This window comes from Rana temporaria, chromosome 5 (genome assembly GCF_905171775.1).
Source record: "Rana temporaria chromosome 5, aRanTem1.1, whole genome shotgun sequence".
NCBI classification, from domain to species: Eukaryota; Metazoa; Chordata; class Amphibia; order Anura; family Ranidae; genus Rana; species Rana temporaria.
This window is the reverse complement of record NC_053493.1, coordinates 258,101,395-258,120,987: the sequence shown is the minus strand read 5'-3', so window position 1 is coordinate 258,120,987 and position 19,593 is coordinate 258,101,395. Positions and strand designations below refer to the sequence as shown.

Genomic DNA, 19,593 nt, shown 5'->3' with positions numbered 1-19,593 from the left:
CACAAATGTGTTCAAGGAACCACCCCCCAATATCTATGCGAGAAAATAAAATACCACAACCCCAATCGCGTTCTTGGGTCCATTAACCAAAATCTACTACAAAAGCCCAAGGCCCGCTACAAGACCAAAGGAGAACGAAGATTTGCAGTCCAAGGACCTCGACTGTGGAATGCATTACCAACTAATATCCGAACGGAAGTGAATCACCTCTCCTTTAGGAAAAAACTCAAGACCCATCTTTTCTGAAGGCCAAAACGAAGGAAATGGATACCAAGCGCCTTGAGGCATTTGTAGCGCTATATAAGTTATTCACTCACTCACCATGGTCACAACGCACTGCACTTGTGATCTGCAGTGGGTGTAAATGCAATGCTAATAACACCCCAAACGCAGATCGTAAATGCAGTGCATTTGGCTGCACCGTATCGCATGGTACAGAAGTACCATCCAATCTGCCTGCTGAGCATTTTGAAAGTAGTGCATACACTGCAGTATGATTTCAGCCCATTCAAATAATTAACAAGCGTGTTCCTTTGCGATTCCTGGTGTGAACCAGCCCTGCATCAGCTAAATACATTTCAGGTGCATCAAACCAAAAGGTGCACAAAGTCCTACAGTTTTTTCTTCAGAAAGCAGCAAAACCTGTTTAGAAAAGTCTGTCTCCTGCCAGCATGCTGTAGAGAAGGCCCCTTGCTCACTGTGTCGAAGCAGTGGTCTTTCTGCTGAGGTCTGACCCATCCTCTGCTGAGTCAGAGTTAGAGCTTTCCATACAACAAGGAGACTGAACCTTTTTGATTGGAGAGCTCTAGCTATGACTCAGCAGGGGGCACTATACCTCTACTGAAAGATCACAACTTCCACACAAGAATTTTTCTACAGTATACTAGCAGGGAACAGGCATTTTTAATCAGGCTTTAGCTGCTTTCTAAAGTATTCAAACTGTAAGGCCCCTTTCACTTGGGCCATCCGATTGGGTCCGCCTGTCTGTTTTTCAGGAGGACCCACTTGGACCCTACATTCTCCTTTATGGGCAGTTGGATATAAATGGACTTGTGTCCGTTTACAACCAGCTACATCTGATCTAAACTGTCCGGATTTGATCAGTTGGGTGTAAAGAGACAGCCAGTCCGTTTAAATCTTATAGAGCAAAGCAGGCTGTGTCCGTGACTGCTCTGCATAAGCAGAACAGACACGGACCTGTCATCCGGCAGCTCCTCTTAGCTCAGCAGGGGATAAGCAGACAGATCCCTTGCAGAGAAAAACCTGGTCCGGCCGTTGTGAAAGATCTAATGTCTCGTCTAATATTTTAGAGTAGTCTTTCAAAAGTGACCTAAGGCTTTGCATACCTTTTGTTTTAATGCAACTGCAATGGATTTAAAGCAGAGTTCCACCCAAAAGTGTAACCTCTGCTTTACTGCTTCCCCCCCCATTTGGCACCTTTCAGGGGGGAGGGGTGGGCGGGTACTTGTTTTTGACAGGTATTCTTCCCCACGTTTGGGAGACAGTTTTGTGGCACCGTCCCACAGGAGTTTGGCCCCCTTCTCCTTCCTCCTCCACCGGACTAGTTAGAAAATGCGGCATTGCACTTAAAAGCATGCACAGTTGGAAATTGGCTGTGAAGCTGAAAGGCTCCCTTGAAAAGAATGGCTGCTGGAGCACCCGACAGCCGATCCGAAAATCTGTTTCGGGTGCCGACATCTCAGGCTCCCAGGGCAGGTAAGTGTCCAATTATTAAAGGTCAGCAGCTACAGTATTTTTCTCCAGGCAGAACACTACTTTTAATAAAAGTTAATTTGGGTTTTTAGAATCTAACACTTTCATGGAGTATGTTGGATCTTTCTATCTTTAAGGCTTTGCTGCTGCCCCCCCCCCCCCCCCACAAAATCTTCCTTCTTCCATCTGATATGTTGTCAGCCTTGCAAAGAACCCTTCAATGAGGATGCCAGCAGGAGTGCAAGTGCAAGTTATATATATGCTCTTTCACATGATAGGGTTTCAAAAGCAAACCAATATTTTCAGTTTGTAAACAAATCCTGTCTTGTGACCTTCAGTGATCACATCTTGTCAGCATTACAATGCGAAACCAGAGCGTGGGCTCCTGCCAGCTAGTAATATGCAATGTTAAATTGCAGACTGACAGCTCCAAGGGCGCTACAAATCTGCTGCTGCCAGAAACAAGATGGAAGCAGCGAGGGGCAGACAGTGTTATTTTCCCATCCAAAGCATAGGAAATTTTTGGGGGTCAATCTAAGACTAAAAACAACAGGTATGTTAATGAAAAACAAAAAAAAAGTGAGTTTTTTAAAGGAAATTTGTACCGAGAGAAAAACAGAGGCAGCCATTTGTTAACCTCTTTCTCAAAATGCTGGTTGTCATGCTTATCCAGTGGTTTTAATATCAGTCACTGAGATGCAATAAGTATGCAGATTAGGGGTTCTGACTTTCTAATAAATTAGCTGACTGCATGCTTGTTCCAGGGCTGCGACGCACAGTATGGAAGACAGAGATAATCAGTCAACAAGCATTTTCAGAAGGAGGTCTGCAATGGCAATTTTCACATTACTCTCAAGTTTCCTTTAATTTATTTCTGTTAGTTGAGTGTATTTGCTGTCTTTGCATATTTCTAGAACTATTAAACTACTATTAAAGTATTGTTTTATTATTTTAATGTGGATCCTTTGGACTTTGTGCACAATGTGTTTCTGTGGACCAGTTATTTCTGCTTGGCGGCTTTCCCTGTTGAATCAATGCTTTTAAAAAAGCTAACATAAAAATAGCACACTGATGTTCTGAAGCTTACACAGAGAGCTGAATTAAGAAAGTAGACACGTAGGACCATTACTAAGCATTAGCACATGTGATAGTCAAAAGCGTACTTGCGCAAGAGCTGTTTTCACAGCCAAAGTGAAGAGAACATGACCAATACTGTTTGCAATGCGGCCACACATTACCTGTTTAAATGTAACTGTTATTTGCCCATTTCTCTAATGAATACGTTTAATTACAATTTAATGAGGTTGTTATATGAAGCTCTATAAGACTCTTTATACACTTGAGTACCAGTCCATACATCTTCATTATCAGACCATTTTTTACTTATGCCGCGTGCACACGATCGGAAATTCCGACAAGAAAAGTCCGATGTGAGCTTTTGGACGGAAATTCCGACCGTGTGTATGCTCCATCGGACTTTTGCTGTCGGAATTACCGCCAACCAAAGATTGAGAGCTGGTTATCAAATTTTCCAATCGTCTGTATGCAATTTTGGCGTGCAAAAAAAACATGCATGCTCGGAATCATTGAACTTAATTTTTCTCGGCTCATTGTAGTGTTGTACGTCACAGCGTTCTTGAATTTCCGACAGTATTTGCGTGATCGTGTGTATGCAACACAAGTTTGAACCAACATTCCGTCGAAAAAAAAAAAACAGTCGGAATTTCCGATCGTGTGTGCATAACAGGTATTCCATCATACAACACTCTACCCAAAAGGGGTTTACAGATAAAACTGTATTTTGGAGGTAGTTAATAGCCACTGTTTTTTTCGTTTTGTTTTGTATTTTTACTACAAAACAACAGGGAAAAAGACCAAACTTGATAAAAAAAATAAAAAACATTACAAATGAACATACCAGGACAGTACAAACACCCCTAAAAGCTCCTTCTTGGAAAGTATATTGTACAGCCGAGGTGCTCTTACTTACCACAATTTTTTGTAAATGGAAAAACATATTGGTATTGAGGTGGTTAAAACATGGTGCTTGGTTTCACTAGATACAGTACATCATTACAATGAACAGGTAATACACAGACAGAGAAAGAGGTGAAGAGCTTAAAGTGATTCTATAGGTAAAACGAAAAAATAAATAAAAAATAACAAACATGTCATACTTACCTGCTCTGTGCAACAGTTTTCCCCTGTCGGCGCTCCTGGCTGCTTCCCCCCACCAAGTGCCCGCATAACATGTTTTTTCTATTATTTTGAACATGTTGTTGCTACTGTACAATGATTTTACATGATGTGCGGAGTTTGATCCGAGTTCAATTGGTGAATCAGATTTTATATGGCAGTGGATCTGGATCGAACTCCTCAAGGCCTCGTACACACGACTGAGTTTCTCGGCAAAAACCAGCAAGAAACTTGCTGGGATTTTCTTTTTGCCGAGGAAACCGGTCGTGTGTACATTTTGAGACGAGGAAACTGACGAGGATCCCGTCGAGCCAAAAAGAGAGCATGTCTTCTTTTTCCTCGATGGGAATGGAGAAACTTGCCTTGACGAGGAAAACGATGTGTTTCGCCCGTCAAGTTCCTCGGTCGTGTGTACGAGGCTTCACACTCTTGGAGTGTATGTACCGTGGACTGCAGCTGGGGCTTTCCTGTGATACAGTATATAGAGCAGTATAAAGGTGATTGTGGTGACTAGTTTCAATAGGTAATGAATAAGCGCTAACATTTGTGCAAAGCGCATCTACCTCTTTGTCCCCTGCACCATCTGTTAACCACCTGTCATATGAAGTTTCAATAAAGAGGATCTTTGGAAGTGCAGCCATCCGGAATCATTGTTTTATGCCCCCTTGGCAAGCCACTTGCTATGGTGGCAATTGTGCACCCTTGCTCCCAAGCCATGCTCTGCATGTTCATAAGACACACAGAGCGTGACTCAGCCCTACCACACGCTCCCTCCTCACTGACTGTGTTTGACAACAGCAAAAGCCAATGGCTCCCAATGCTGTGTCTGAGCCAATGAGGAGAGAGAGAGCTGAGCGAGAGAGCGTTCACATCGCTTGATTGAGATCAGGCTCGGGTAAGTATGAGGAAGGTAGGGCTGGGGGATTTGCTTGCATTCTAAAATGTATGGTGGTGGTGACGTAATTGAAGTCAGATTCCAAATAAATGCAGCTAGATATTCATTAATAAGCCATCAATTTTATTTTTTAATGCAACTATTATCACCTTTCTTGTAACCTATGCAGTAGCCAGGGGAGCAGAGAAGGGGAATACTAAAGGATGTGACCTAAGTGGTAGGTCTTAGTATTCTGGGGCTGCAGACATCACATACAAGAATTTAGTACCCAGCAGGAGTCTCAGGACTTTTGAACATATACACAAAGGAGGCTTTTACAGGTAATCAAGTGCGAAAAATATTTTAAATACAAATATAACGTTATGGGAAGCTTTTTGCTTAAAGAAATGGCCTGGCAACATGGTCTGTTTAACAATCCCCTAAAATCAAGAACTGTAATGAAAGAATACTAAGGTTGTGTTTGCTGTCCTCACGTTTTGAAAATGCTGGATGTTATTCCAATGGCCTTTGTACTTCCAAAAGGCCAGAAAAAAAGTGAAATGCTAAAAAGCAATAAAAACGTTTACAAATGTAGCGCCCTGCTCCTGTTGAACAGGCGCTGCTTTAAATTTAGTGGGGTCTGAGCTGTTATTTGGCTCAGACAAGAGTGATTAAGGGCAATTTAGCCTCTGTTCCAGCGTGACTGTGCTGGAAGTTTCCACCATTGTTCGCCTGGGGGTATCATTACCACCCCAGGCCAAGGTTGGCTGCAGCAAGGTCAAGGTGTATTGGGTATTCCCCTTGGCAGCGAATCAGTGGGAGTGGATGCTCGCTGTGCATGCTGGGGAGGGGTACTTAAGGGGCAGACGCCATTAGTCATCCCACACACCTCGTGGCCCGCCTGGTCTGAGGTGCGTGTCCTGAATCCTGGTTCAGGGACTACGTTGGCCCAGGTCTCTGACTTTGTTTGTGGGCCCAGTAGTCTGGCTGGGGCCTGCCTTGCAAAGGTGATCCTGTGCTGTCCGTCCTGCTGTAGGAAGCCACTTGATGAAGGAAGCCAGGAGAGGACCTATCCTGGAGAGGGCCATGCAAGAGACTGGTACCTTGGGAGAAGGCATGGAAACCTCATTGAAGGATGCACCGCACACCGAGAGGCTTGACAGTGTCGCCTGCCGAAACATAAAAGTTATACTAAAGCTAAGCTAAAGAGATCCGGGTGCTGAATCCTGTGGCAGAGGATTCTGGACCAACCTTTTTTTGGTAAAACAGATTTATATCACGTATTAGAAGGATAATTCGGAAGTGGAGTCCAATGCACTACAAGTCCCAGAATCCTCTGGTGTGGGAAGATCACTTCCAGGGTGCTGTTTAAGGGTGATTGCCTGCAGTGTTATGGAGGTTGTGTTTACTATATATGCTGTGCCTATTATGTGATTTATGCTTGGAAGGACCTGTATCTATGAGCAAGTGATCTTACCCTTGGATATCTGCCCATTGGATTCTCTGACAATCCGGTGTCAAAGTCCGTAGATGGAGTTTTTATCTACATGCTTATGAATCTGGTTGTTCTGGTAAGCGGCTTTCCGTTTGGTGGTGGTTACCTCACAGAAGTCTCATTCACGGTGGTGCTGCCATATTCTGTTTGTGGGTTTTGATGTAATCCACTCCACACATTTGGAACTTTGTTCTCTATACCCCCAATTTTCAATCACTATAGGGGTTACTAAAGACTTTCTTTGTGTATATAGTACTGGCACTAGCTAGCTGGTTCCTCTCATTGGCGCAATTTTTCATTTGGATTCTGGACCAATGTGTCTCATCTATAAAGGAAGGTCTGTGGCAGAGACTGTACTTTACTTTGTGTGTCATCCTGGCTGCTAGGCCAGTGAGAGGGACCTATCCAGGTGAGCAATACCCACTCTGGCTAGAGTTGCGACGAGAACTGTTTGCTGGAAGCAGGAGTGTTTCTCTATTTGTCATTATGCACCTGAACCTACCTACCCTTCCACCCTTCATCCTTATTTTCTAAAGTTCTGCAAAAATAAATCCAAGAAAACAAGTGGATTGTGTGGACATTGAAATTCTTCAGACTCTCCTTTCACCCTGGACAGCGAGAATATAGAGGTAACGTGCTACCCAAAATTACCAGCAGCTCCTCTGGGGGTAGTGCTACACAAATAAGAAACTTAATCATTGATATATCAACAGGTAGACGTAGCATGTGATTCCTTCTAATGAAGGGGCTATGTTGCCCTGAAAGGCGTAGATGTAGGCATTTACTGTACATCTTCAAGCTGTCAGTGTTGACTTTTTTCGGTAAATCCAACTGGATGTTTTCTTACTGTTAGTGCATCCCAACATCTCCTTTTATATAGAGATGAGCTATCCGCCTTCCCTTGGTTTGGTAACTTAGTGGCGAAGGGCTGCTTCACCGTTAAGGGTTGAAGAAATCATGTGGTACATCTGACTGGTGATACACCTATGATTTTCCATTTGTAAGTGCAATTTATAGATTTTTATTAAAAAGGTGAATTCTGTTTAACTCAACGTGCTTTTCCCTTTCCTCTGATGTGTTTTATTGGTTACATATAACTTATGAATATGTTAGGGGTCTGCAGGGATAAGCAGCATAATGAAATTAGTGCGGTTGACATCAGGTAAAAAAATAAAAAGACATTTCTGCATGTCATTTGACATAACAAGCAATAAAATCGGTATGCTTGGACCTTAGTTGGACACCTCGCATCAGACTTCCCTTCGTATACCGGTAACTGCTTCCAGAAGCTTGAGGCTCTCCAACCTAAAGCAAGGTTGGCGTTCACGCAACCCATCCAGGGAGAACCTTAGTGCACTGATGGCATAGTCGAACTTGCTACCTGTTAACAAGTAGCTTTATCTTTAACAACTGCTCTAAATGTTGTTGTATTTTGAATGTGTGAAAGTTATTTCATACAAATTATATGTTCTGTGAAGCTGACATTTTATTGTGTCTGTCGTATACGGTATACCAATAACTAAAAATCTGAAAAAAGAAAAGTTAATTCTGTGTAGTTTACAAATAAATTGGGTATGTACTTACTGCATGACCCCATGAAGTCCCTGTTGTATGATGTTCCTTAATGTATGCTTGAAGCTGATTCCAAATATTCAGGTAAGATTTTACCCAATCAACATGGCGCACATCACTTAAACAAAGTAAAAGATCAAATGTTACTCTCTAGGAGCACATCAAGAGAAAACATTAAACAGAGATATAAAAGATAACCAGGGTGTGCGAGAATTGGACAAACCAACACACTTCATCGTCGTGTTGTACACTTCTAATATACAGCTCTGGGGAAGTTATTTACAATACATGGGGAGATTCCTCATAGTTCACACTCAGAAATGTTCTCAACAATTCTCTTTGCCAGTAAAGCAGTCTTCGTTTTCTTCTGCCAGGAGAATAATTACTCAAGATATTTTTCTGAGCTGTGTGCGGTCTCCCAGGATTAACATTAAAGTGGTTGTTAATAACTGCATTAGATAAAGTGTTTTATTTTTCTGAAAACAAAATGCTTAGTAATATTTTTTGATAGAAAAGAAACATTAACAAGAATACCTTAAAATTTGTACTGAACTTCCATGTTGGCTTCTTAAAATGTCCTTGCATCATTTAAAAAATATTTAACTAACGTTGAACCAAGTCTATTTCAAAGGTCTATTTAAATCGTATTAACAAATAGGATCCTCCCAATGGATGACCTAAAGCTATGTCAGATATTATTTTTTATGTGGTTTTTGTGGTCACCCGGGCCCAAATATTCCAGGCAGCACATGCTTTATTGATACAACATAGCAAAGATCCCTGCAGAGCTTTGGGGAAGTCCTCAGGGTTTAAAAAGATGCTGGAATATTTGAAGGCCATGTGGACCCTCTCCTCTGCTTATCCGCTTAGCTTCTTGAGTGGATGACCCTACATGTCCTACCTAAATGGCAAAATAAATAAAATATCCGGTCTGATGCACCAAGTGGTGTGTTTCCATCCCTACATAAACATATGTTATGTGTATTTAATTTTAGCTCAATTGTAAGTATTGGGTCCTTCAGGTGGCCCTTGAGATTGAATAATACCATTAATTAACAATGGTGATATACCTGAAAATTTATGTTCTATTTTACAGATATTTATATGTGCATCCATTCCTGAGCAGTGAACAACGTCTCAGGAAATATGTTGAGTTTTAAGCATGGGACACACTAATAGATCTTTTTTGTTCAATCCAATGGGTTGAATGAAAAAAAACTGACAGCTAAGGGTCGGTGTTCTGAGATTAGGATGGCCCCACCGCCAGAACAATCCAAACAGCGCTCTCAGCTATCGGCTAAGAATGCTGATCGGGAGACGGTCATTTGCTGGTTTTCCAGCATTCCCAGCATGCCCATCTGACATCTGTCGGACTGGCTGACATACACACAGGCTGAATGTTGGCCAGTTTTTATTGAACCAGCTGATGTCTCCCGACATTTTGCCAGTGTGTGCTAGGCATTAGCATTCATTTTTTTTTACTATAAATCAGCTTGATATTATCTGGTCTGTTTTTTTATGCAATGTAATGAGAATTGTACTTATATATTAATAAATTGGTAATCATGTATATGGGTGTATTGAGTGGTTGTGTGTGTGTTGCCTCATATAAAGTCCCAAAGCAAACCAATGTTTTTATACCTAAATGGCAGGAATTGGTGCTCTAGCTTATTCACAACCTGCATATGCACAGTGCACCCTCTCCTCCTCTGCTGCAGTAGTGGCTGAGCTCAGTGTTATGCAACAGAGGAATTCCTACAGGTACACCTTGGAAACTAAAGATCTTTTTAATAATGTTAGGACTACTTTTTAATATACTGGAGCAGTTGGATTGCATAGGTATTTTTGTTTGGAAAAAGTGATTTAAAGTTGAACCAACCATTTAAAGTATAAACAAATACCTGTTGATCTACCAATATTGCACTTAAAATGGAGGTTCACCCTATAAAAAATTTCTAACACTACATCCAGCCCAGTTCTGCAAATAAAATGACACTGACTTTTTTTTTTTTTTGCCGTAGATAGCATTTAGCCTTAGAATTCACCGCGGCTTCCGGGTAGGGAATCCCGCGGGAGTGGGCGTTCCTATTGACATGCCAATTGATTGACATGCTAAACGACGGCGCACACAACGCGTCACGACTTCCCCAAAGAAGCTCGGGTCGGCTCTATTCGGCGCTGAATAGAGCCGAGCCGACCCAAGCTTCCTTCGGGAAGTCGTGACACGCTACGTGCGCCGTCGTTTAGCATGTCAATCAATTGGCATGTCAATAGGAACGCCCACTCCCGCGGGATTCCCTACCCGGAAGCCGCGGTGAATTCTAAGGCTAAACGCTATCTACGGCAAAAAAAAAAAAAAAGGTCAGTGTCATTTTATATGCAGAACTGGGCTGGATGTAGTGTTAGAATTTTTTTATAGGGCGAACCTCCCCTTTAAAGTGTCACTAAATCTACATCATAAACAACTATCAATAAATGCTGTATTACAGGCTGTTCATACTCAGTCACTATGAGATTCATTTTCTGCTCCTCCTGCTTATGCTTCCCTGCAGACAGGCTGGGAAAGATCTGGGTCATGCGATAGCTGTATATTGATTAGGAAAAACTAAAATAATTACAGTATCATCGTCCATATATAGAAATAGAAGGGACAATGTAAATTAAAGCGGAGTTCCTACTAAAATAAAAATATTAAAAGTCAGCAGCTACAAATACTGCAGCTGCTGATTTTTAATAATCGGACACTCAACTGTCCCAGCGAAGTGGGGGAACGAAGCCCTGCACGTCTCTCTCTCCTCTCCGTGGCATCACTACTGTGGACGCCCGGCTGTGGCTTCACAGCCGGGCATGCACTGCGCGAGCTGCGTTGCGCACTGTGATTGGCCGAGCAATCATCTGGGACCTGTGATGTGTCCCAGATGATTGCAGAGAGGGAGGGGGGAATGGTGACCTTCTTTCCAGTGCCCCGGTGCCCGGGGAGGAAGTAGGAGCTGAAACGCTCTAAAAAGAGGGTTTCCGCTCCACCCCAAAAAAATGACATGCCAAATGTGGCATGTCAGGGGGTCATCTTCCCTTAAAGCGGAAGTTAAATTTTTAGGTGGAACTCCACTTTAAATGGCGTGTGTTTTGACACCCTTAAGCCCCGTTGTGAGATGTCAACCCACAGCACTTATGTGGACTGAGTAGTGTCAGCCCTGCCCATGGTCTGTTGCTAGCCATTCTATAATACAAGATAATAACTAGAAGGGATCTTTAGGATAACACAAGAAGTGTAACACATGACAGCTCCAGATTTCTGAACACCATTTTTTTGCACTTTTCAAACAGGTTTGACAAAATGTTTCAATTTGTATATTACATTTGAACTCCAGGAAACCTAAAAGTCCTCTCTTGCAGTGGGGCTGCACCTGCACTGCAAGGGTTAACTGCTCGTTTATGTGTCGAGGAAAAGATAAAGTTTAAGCCGGCCATACATGACTCAAAATTTGTCAGATTCAGAAGGAACCTGACAAATTTGCGATCCATGTTTGGGTTACCCTTGTTGTACGATCAGTACCCCAGGCTATAGCTGGCAACACTGATGATTGTGTTCCTCGCCATCGGAATTGGCTCTTTATTTTCTCATTCAACCCGCTGGTTGAATGAAAAAAAAAAAGTATACTTCTTTGTACTGCTAGACTGGTCCCTGCATCCTATTCTCCCCTAGGCTCTGGTGGTCTAAGGTTCCCTGACACCATTAAGACTGAGGCCTCGTACACACGACCAAGGAACTCGACGGGCGAAACACATCGTTTTGCTCGTCGAGTTCCTTGTTAGGCTGTCGAGGAACTCGACAAGCCAATTTTCTCCATTCCCGTCGAGGAAAAAGAGAACATGCTCTCTTTTTGGCTTGTCGAGTTCCTCGACAGTTTCCTCGTCAAAAAATGTACACACAACCGGTTTCCTCTGCAAAAAAAAAACCAGCAAGTTCCTTGCTCGTTTTTGCCGAGAAACTCGGTCGTGTGTACGAGGCCTTATGCAGGGGATGTGATGGCCTTGAGAAACAGTCCACTGCTGGGACATAGGGAAGGTTTGTCTGCTGGAGAAGCAGAGGATCTGGTAAGTAAAAAATTATTTTCTCCCCCTAGACATAAGAGAGCAGTTAACCCTTGCAGTTGGGCTTCAAACAGATTATAAGGAAGCAAATGAGCGAAGTTTATTGTTTATATACACTGTAATTAACGCCAGTATATTCTATAGATTTTTACAATTTACATTGTATCCCTATATTAAAATCAACTTTATAACAGGATTCACAGACTCAGAAATTCTATATTATATAACACTTCAGAAGGTGGTTTTTAAAATGAATTAAAAATTAAATTTTGTTGCTAACCCAGTCTTTCTACTTGCTACTATAGACAGTATTGTTTAGGCATATTGTTAAGCCTAAATTGACTTAATATCACATGTATATTTTAATAGTGGTAACATTTCCTAAAGCACTGTTGCATTTATCTGTATAGGATGAAGGTTAGTTAAACAATGTTAATACATTTCATAGAGATGAAAGGAAAGGAAAAACACAATAAGTAATACCTGACTTTGCGTCTTATGAAATGAAAGAGAATACTAAGTAATACCATACAGAAGTCTAGCATCTCTAGCAGAGATGAATCAGGACCATAAACCAAGGTCTAAGTGAATAATGAACATTAGTAGACCAGTCCATGTTAAATTATGTGAAGCTGTAGGTGTGAATATTAACATGAAATTTATATTACTAGTTATATTTGTCCTATTTAATGCAGACAACCAATCATTTCCAAACATGCAGTGGTAAATTAGCCACTTCAGCTCTGAAAGGTTCACCCCCTTCAATGACCAGGCCATTTTTTACAGTTACTTTAACTGACAATTGTGTGGTCGTGCGACACTATACCCAAATACTTTTTGTCCTTTTTTCCCAAAAATAGAGCTTTCTTTTGATGGTTTTTGATCACCTCTGCGGTTTTTATTTTTTGCTCTATAAACAAAAAAAGACCGACAATTTTGAAAAAAAATATATAATTTTTTATTATCTTACTGCTATAAAACATACCGAATAATAACATTTTACAAGATCAAACGTGTTCCTCAATTTAGGCCGATATATATTCTGCTATATATTTTTGGTAAAAAAAAAATCCCAATTAGCGTATATTGACTGGTTTGCGCAAAAGTTGTAGCGTCTACAAATTATGGGATTGTTTTTTATTTTAACTACTAATGGCGACGACCAGCAACTTATAGCGGGACTGCAATATTGCGGCAGACAAATCGGACACCTAACTGACACTTTTTTGGGGACCAGTGACACGAATACAGTGATCAGTGCTAAAAAATATACACTGTCACTGTACTAATGACACTGGCTGGGAAGGAGTTAACATCAAGGAAGATCAAATGTTTAAGTTGTGCTCACTAACTGTGGGGGAGATGCTTTGACTAGCAAAAGGCAAAGATCAGTGTTCCTGCTTAGCAGAAACACAGGATCAGTACCTTCCCCTCTGACTTGTTTACACAGGCAGACTGCCCTTCTGCTTGTGTCCCGAATGATCAGCGGGTCCCAGCGGACATTGAGTCTGCCGGACCTGCTGATTGACTCCCAATGTGTTCAATCACAGTGAAAGTGGGTTGCCGACGGCCCAGATCTGCCGCTGTCAGATCACGTACCAGTACCAGTTTAAAAATAACTAAAGTTTTTTTTGGAAATCCCTCCAAAGTGAGGGAATCCCTGATTGTCAGCAGGATCACTGGAACTAGTGTCTGCATTGGAAGGTTTCCTCTCTATTCTTGTTCTAGGGACAACCTACAATTTGGGATTTTCTATTACACTCTTGGTGATACTAGTTAACAGGACAAAAAGGAGAGTAAGAGTCGGTTCACACTGGGGCAACACGACTTTCAGCAAGACTTTGGGAGGCAACTTGAACAAGACTTGAGTATGAATCATAACGCGACTTACAACACGACTTGAGGTCGCCTCCAGGAGGGGGAACTCAATGCCAAATTTTAAATAAAAAAACGGCCTGGGTTCCCCTCTAGGAACATACCAGGCCCTTAGGTCTGGTATGGATTTCAAGGGGAACCCCTACGCCAAAAAAACGGCGTGGGGGTTCCCCCCAAATCCATACCTGACCCTTATCCGAGTACGCAGACCGGCCGATCAGGAAAGAGGGTGGGGATGGGTGAGCGCCCCCCCCTCCTGAACTGTACCAGGCGGCATGCCCTCAACATGGGGGGGGGTGCTTTGGGGCAGGGGGGCGCCCTGTGGCCCCCCCACCCCAAAGCACCTTGTCCCCCATGTTGATGGGGACAAGGGCCTCTTCCCGACAACCCTGGTCGTTGGTTGTCGGGGTCTGCGGGCGGGGGGCTTATTGGAATCTGGGAGCCCCCTTTAATAAGGGGGCCCCCAGATTATGCCCCCCCACCCTATGTGAATGAGTATGGGGTACATCGTACCCCTACCTATTCACCTGGTGGAAAATAAATGTCAATAAAAAAACACTAAACAGGTTTTTAAAGTAGTTCATTAGGCAGCTCCGGGGGTCTTCTTCCGACTTTGGGGGTCTTCTGCCGGGCACCACCACTGTCTTCTTTCAGCTCTTTTACCAGTGGTGGCCCGGTCTTCTCCCAACTTCTCCGCTCTCTTCTCTCGAGCTGAAAGAAGACATTGGTGGTGCCCTGCAGAAGACCCCCGGAGCTGCCTAATAAACTACTTTAAAAACCTGTGTAGTGGTTTTTTATTGACATTTATTTTCCACCAGGTGAATGGGTAGGGGTACGATGTACCCCATACTCATTCACATAGGGTGGGGGATGGGATCTGGGATCTGGGATTCCGATAAGCCCCCCGCCCGCAGACCCCGACAACCAACGACCAGGGTTGTCGGGAAGAGGCCCTTGTCCCCATCAACATGGGGACAAGGTGCTTTGGGGTGGGGGGTCACAGGGCACCCCCCTGCCCCAAAGCCCCCCCATGTTTAGGGCGCATGCCACCTGGTACGGTTCAGGAGGGGGGGCACTCGCCCGTCCCCACCCCCTTTCCTGACCGGCCAGTCTGCATGCTCGGATAAGGGTCTGGTATGGATTTAGGGGGTTTCCCCTTGAAATCCATACCAGACCTAAGGGCCTGGTATGCTCCTAGAGGGGAACCCATGCCGTTTTTTTATTTAAAATTTGCCGTGAAGTTCCCCTGTGGGAGGGAGGAGCTTGCCTTAGAACAGGTTCACACTGGGGCGACTTCCTGTAAAGTTGCCTCACTGTGAACGGGGATCCGACTTGGAGGCGACTTCCATTGAAATCAATGGATACAGGTCGCCTACAAGTCGGACAGTACAGGAACCTTTTCTGAAGTCGGAGCGACTTCAGTAGTGTACATTAAGACGGCTCCCATTGACTTCCATTCATTTTCTCGACCGCACCACTTGGGACGACTTGGGGCATCTTGAAGTCGGATCCCATGTCGCCCCGGCTCTAAATCTCCCTTCAGTGGCTGTTTATAAACATGTCTGAAAACTGCTGAACCTTTCACTAAGGGCAAGACGGATTAGAACATTTTCAGGTTTTATTGCTGCCTGTGCTACCCTTTAGGGAGACTCGCCCTCTCTATTAGTCCTGTTTACAATTGTCACTGAAATTGAAAGTAAAGGAAGATCCCACATTTTGAGTTGTTCCCAGAACAGGAAAATAGGAGAAATCTTCCAATGGGGACACTAGTTCTGGTGATTCTGATGATAATCAGGGATTCTCACTGTGGAGGAATTTCCTCTCACTATCTGTTTTGGATATGGCATAAGAAGTGAAGGGAAATCTCACTCCTCAATGGTACACAGAGGGCAAAAATACCTGACAGGGGTTATAAAGCTCCCTTTCTTTATCACAGATGAACAATAAAAAAGTTTTGACTACAGTTGTACATTAAAGGGAAGCTCCAATTTTGTTGAACAAACAACAGTCCCTCAAATCAAGCTATATACATGGATATTCGAAAATTTCATTGCAGAATTTTACCTTTTTACACCTTTTAGTGTTGCCATTAACATGTCTATTCTTTTTTTTTTTTTATAATTCTTTATTTTGTATATCTTTTTTTCTCTTTTCCTCTGTTCCTTCCACAGACATGACACAATAGGTACAGCTTTTACAATCTCTACATCATTATAACATTCATTGAGATCTTCACCTTAACATCTCATAAACTCTATTTTACAGCCTTATAACATTCCTTGTAATCTTCACCTTAGCATCTCATATACTCTATATTTCCGCCTCCTATTACATTTCTAATCTCCTCTGTACTGGCCCAGGTCCCCTATCCTTGGTGAACCCGCTATTTTCGTCTGCTATCCTCCAAGGGGGTGTTCTAAGCCCGAGGAAATGTTAATCGTCCACCCAAAAATCCTCCCTCCCTCCCCACCCAAAAAAAAATAAAATAAAAAAAAAAAAAAAAAAAAAAACAAGAAAAAAAAAAGAAGAAATGCATCTGTCCCCGGTCTCTCCCCCGTCTCTCCCCCCTCCCCCCCCCTATAAGCTCCGCTCCCTATATTCAATGAATGGAGTCCAGGTCCTCCAATGGGTCTCCTCTCGTTCCTGTATTCCCATTGTGAGGTTTTCCATCATCTGTATCTCATTTATTCTGCTAAGCCATTGCAGTTTTGTTGGGGAGGCGGTACTCTTCCATAGGATAGGTATACACGCCTTTGCGGCTGTTATCAAGTGACGGATTAGAGATTGTTTATAGTTTTCCATTGATATGGGAATGTCGAGTAACAAGAACGCCGCAGGTCTGTCTCCTAAGTTTATCCCGGTAATTTCCCGGATTGTCTCCGAGACCATCCTCCAGAATTCTCTTATCACCAGACATTCCCAGAATATGTGTACCATGGTGCCCTCCTCTTTCTGACATCTCCAGCAAATTTTTGACGTAGTGGGAAAAAAAACGATTTAGTATTGTTGGTGTCCTGTACCACCTTGTCATAACTTTATATCCCCCCTCCTGGTACCTAGATGCGATTGAGGCTTTATGTATAAATGCAAAGATCTTATTTTTCTGAGTATCTGAAAACTTAACGCCCAGATCCCTTTCCCATGCCTGTATGAAGACAAGCTCTCGTGGCGCCTTTGATTCGATCAATAAGTTATACATATATGATAGCATATGTCTCGATGGTTCTTTTTTTAAACAGATTTCCTCAAATTTGGACGGAGTCCCTATTTCTGCCTCGTGGGTCTTCAGAGATCCTAAAAACGTTCTCAACTGATTACGTCTCCATATATCTAAGTCTTCCCCATATACCAGTTCTAAATCTTCGTTCTGCATTACGTGGTTCTCTCTCATGAAATGTATCAGCCTGCAGGCTCCCTTCCGTCTCAAGTTATTGAAATAACGGTCTTTTAACCCTGGCCCAAAGCTCGGGTTTCCTAGGATAGGTGTCATAGGGCCGATACATTTCACCAGATTCGTATTCTTACACGCCCGCCTGGTAACTCTAAGTGTAGCCTTTATCATCGGGTGTTTCTTTGCGCTCTGAGGTATCTTATTCTCCCCCAACCACGCCAGACCTTCTATAGGGATACTACTGGCTTCTTGTTCCAGATTGACCCAGGGTTTGTCAGCCTGTTGTGTGCACCAATCCACTACTCGTGCTAGATGAGAGGCATCATAGTACCCCATTGGATCTGGGAGGCCCACTCCTCCTTTATCTTTGGGTAGAGTCAGTATATTTCTCCGGACTCTGGCCGGTTTTCCAGCCCAAATGAACTTCATAAACTTTGCTCGTATGTCTCTCAGGAATCCCATCGGCAATGTTATGGGAAGGGTCTGCAGAAGATAGATTAGCCTTGGCATCGTGTTCATTTTTATTATATTTATTCGGCCAAACCATGAGAATGTTTCTTTATCCCATTTTTGTAAATCTAGCTTTATTTGTTTTATCAGGGGTATAAAGTTTAATTCAAAGATCCTGCCCAATTTCCTCGGTATCTTCGTCCCTAAATATTCCACATGGGAATCTGTCCATCTGAAAGAGAAACTACCGGCCAACTGATGCCGTAATCCACTGTTCACCTCAATTCCCATTGCTTCCGATTTGTTGTAGTTGACTTTAAAATTGGAAATTTTTCCATATCTTTTTATCTCTGCTAATAAGCAGGGGAGCGATGTTATCGGGGACGTTAATGTGAACAGTAGATCATCAGCATACGCTGCCACCTTATAGTCGTCTTCCCCAACCCGTATACCCCTTATATCGCTGTTTGCTCTAATAGTTCTTAAAAAGGGCTCCAGGGAAAGAATAAATATAATTGGGGATAGGGGGCATCCCTGTCGGGTTCCATTATGGATAGGGAAGGGATCTGATTTTTTCTCATTAATCCTCACTCTTGCCGATGGGCAGGAGTATAGGCTTGTGATCCAGTTCAGTAAGCCCTTCCCCAAACCAATATGTGATAGCATGACTTTTAGATATCCCCATTCCACCCTATCAAAGGCTTTTTCCGCATCAGCGGATATCAAAACTACGGACTGGTGGCGTTGTTGTGCTAAATATATTGTGCTTATTATCCTTTGGGTATTCTCTCTCCCTTCTCTGCCCGGGGTGAAACCCACTTGATCTGGGTGTATCAGAGCGGGGATATACGGCAACAGTCTATCTGCCAGTATCTTCGCCAGGATTTTTAAATCGACATCTAGCAAGGATATTGGCCGATAACTTGAACACTCGGCGGGATCTTTCCCATCCTTGGGAATCACCACAATCTCGGCCATTAAGGTTTCCGCTGGCATCCTCTGTCCTTCGCGGATCGAATTAAAAGCCGCAACGAACCTAGGTGCCAGTTTTTCCGCAAAAATTTTGTAATACCGCAAGGTATAACCATCAGGACCCGGCGCCTTTCCCGCTTTTAATGCTCCTAAGGCTCCCAGAAATTCTTCAACTGTAATCGGGCCATCTATCATTTCTGCTTCTTCTGTAGGTATCTTTGGCATCTTTGAAGACAATAGATATTCCTTGGCCCTTTCCTCCCTTTCTGCAGTATTAATTCTTCCACCCTGCCTCTCCAAATTATATAAGTTTAAATAATAGACTCTAAATGCTTCAGCTATTTGCTGTGTTGAGCTCACCAGTACATTCCCCTGCGTTCTAATTTTTTCGATCTGGTTGCGGGATCTCGTATCTCTGAGTGCGTTCGCCAGTAACCTGCTGGGTTTATTCCCGAATTCGTAAAAAGTTCTTTTACACCTGCTCAATTTGGCTTTTGCTTTGTCCGTTAGCATAAGATTTAATTTTTCCCGCAAGCCCGCCAACTTTTCCCCTATCTGATGTGTCTGTAATTTCTTATGTGCTGTTTCCAGAAGTTGGATTTCCCCCAGCAGACTATCCAGTTTAGCACTCAGATTACGTTTTCTATGTGCCCCCAATGAGATTAGTACCCCTCTTAGGTAGCATTTATGTGTTTCCCAGATATTCATAGGCAGTGTTTCATCTGAGTCGTTAATAGAGAAGAAATTGTCTAATTCCCTAGCTATCTGCTTCTCATAATCCGGATCTTTTAAGAGTGTCTCATTAACTCTCCAATTCCATTCTCGTGGCCCCCTTTCTCCCCATTCTATACTGCAATTGGTTGGCGCATGATCGGATATCGTAAAAGATCCTATTGCTGCTCCTCGTAATCTTGAAAGAATGTTCTGATCTATAAAGACATAATCTATCCTTGTGTATGT

The 19,593-nt window shown here is 42.9% G+C and overlaps 1 protein-coding gene across 1 annotated transcript in view; it reads right to left on the bottom strand.

Annotated features, from left to right (window-relative positions):
* CAP2 (cyclase associated actin cytoskeleton regulatory protein 2) overlaps nt 1-19,593 on the bottom strand; it is a 163,954-nt gene that overhangs the window by 26,180 nt on the left and 118,181 nt on the right. Inside the window, exon 7 of the mRNA XM_040353764.1 lies at nt 7,863-7,968. Coding sequence (XP_040209698.1) covers nt 7,863-7,968 — 106 coding nt within the window. The remainder of the gene's footprint in view (nt 1-7,862; nt 7,969-19,593) is intronic.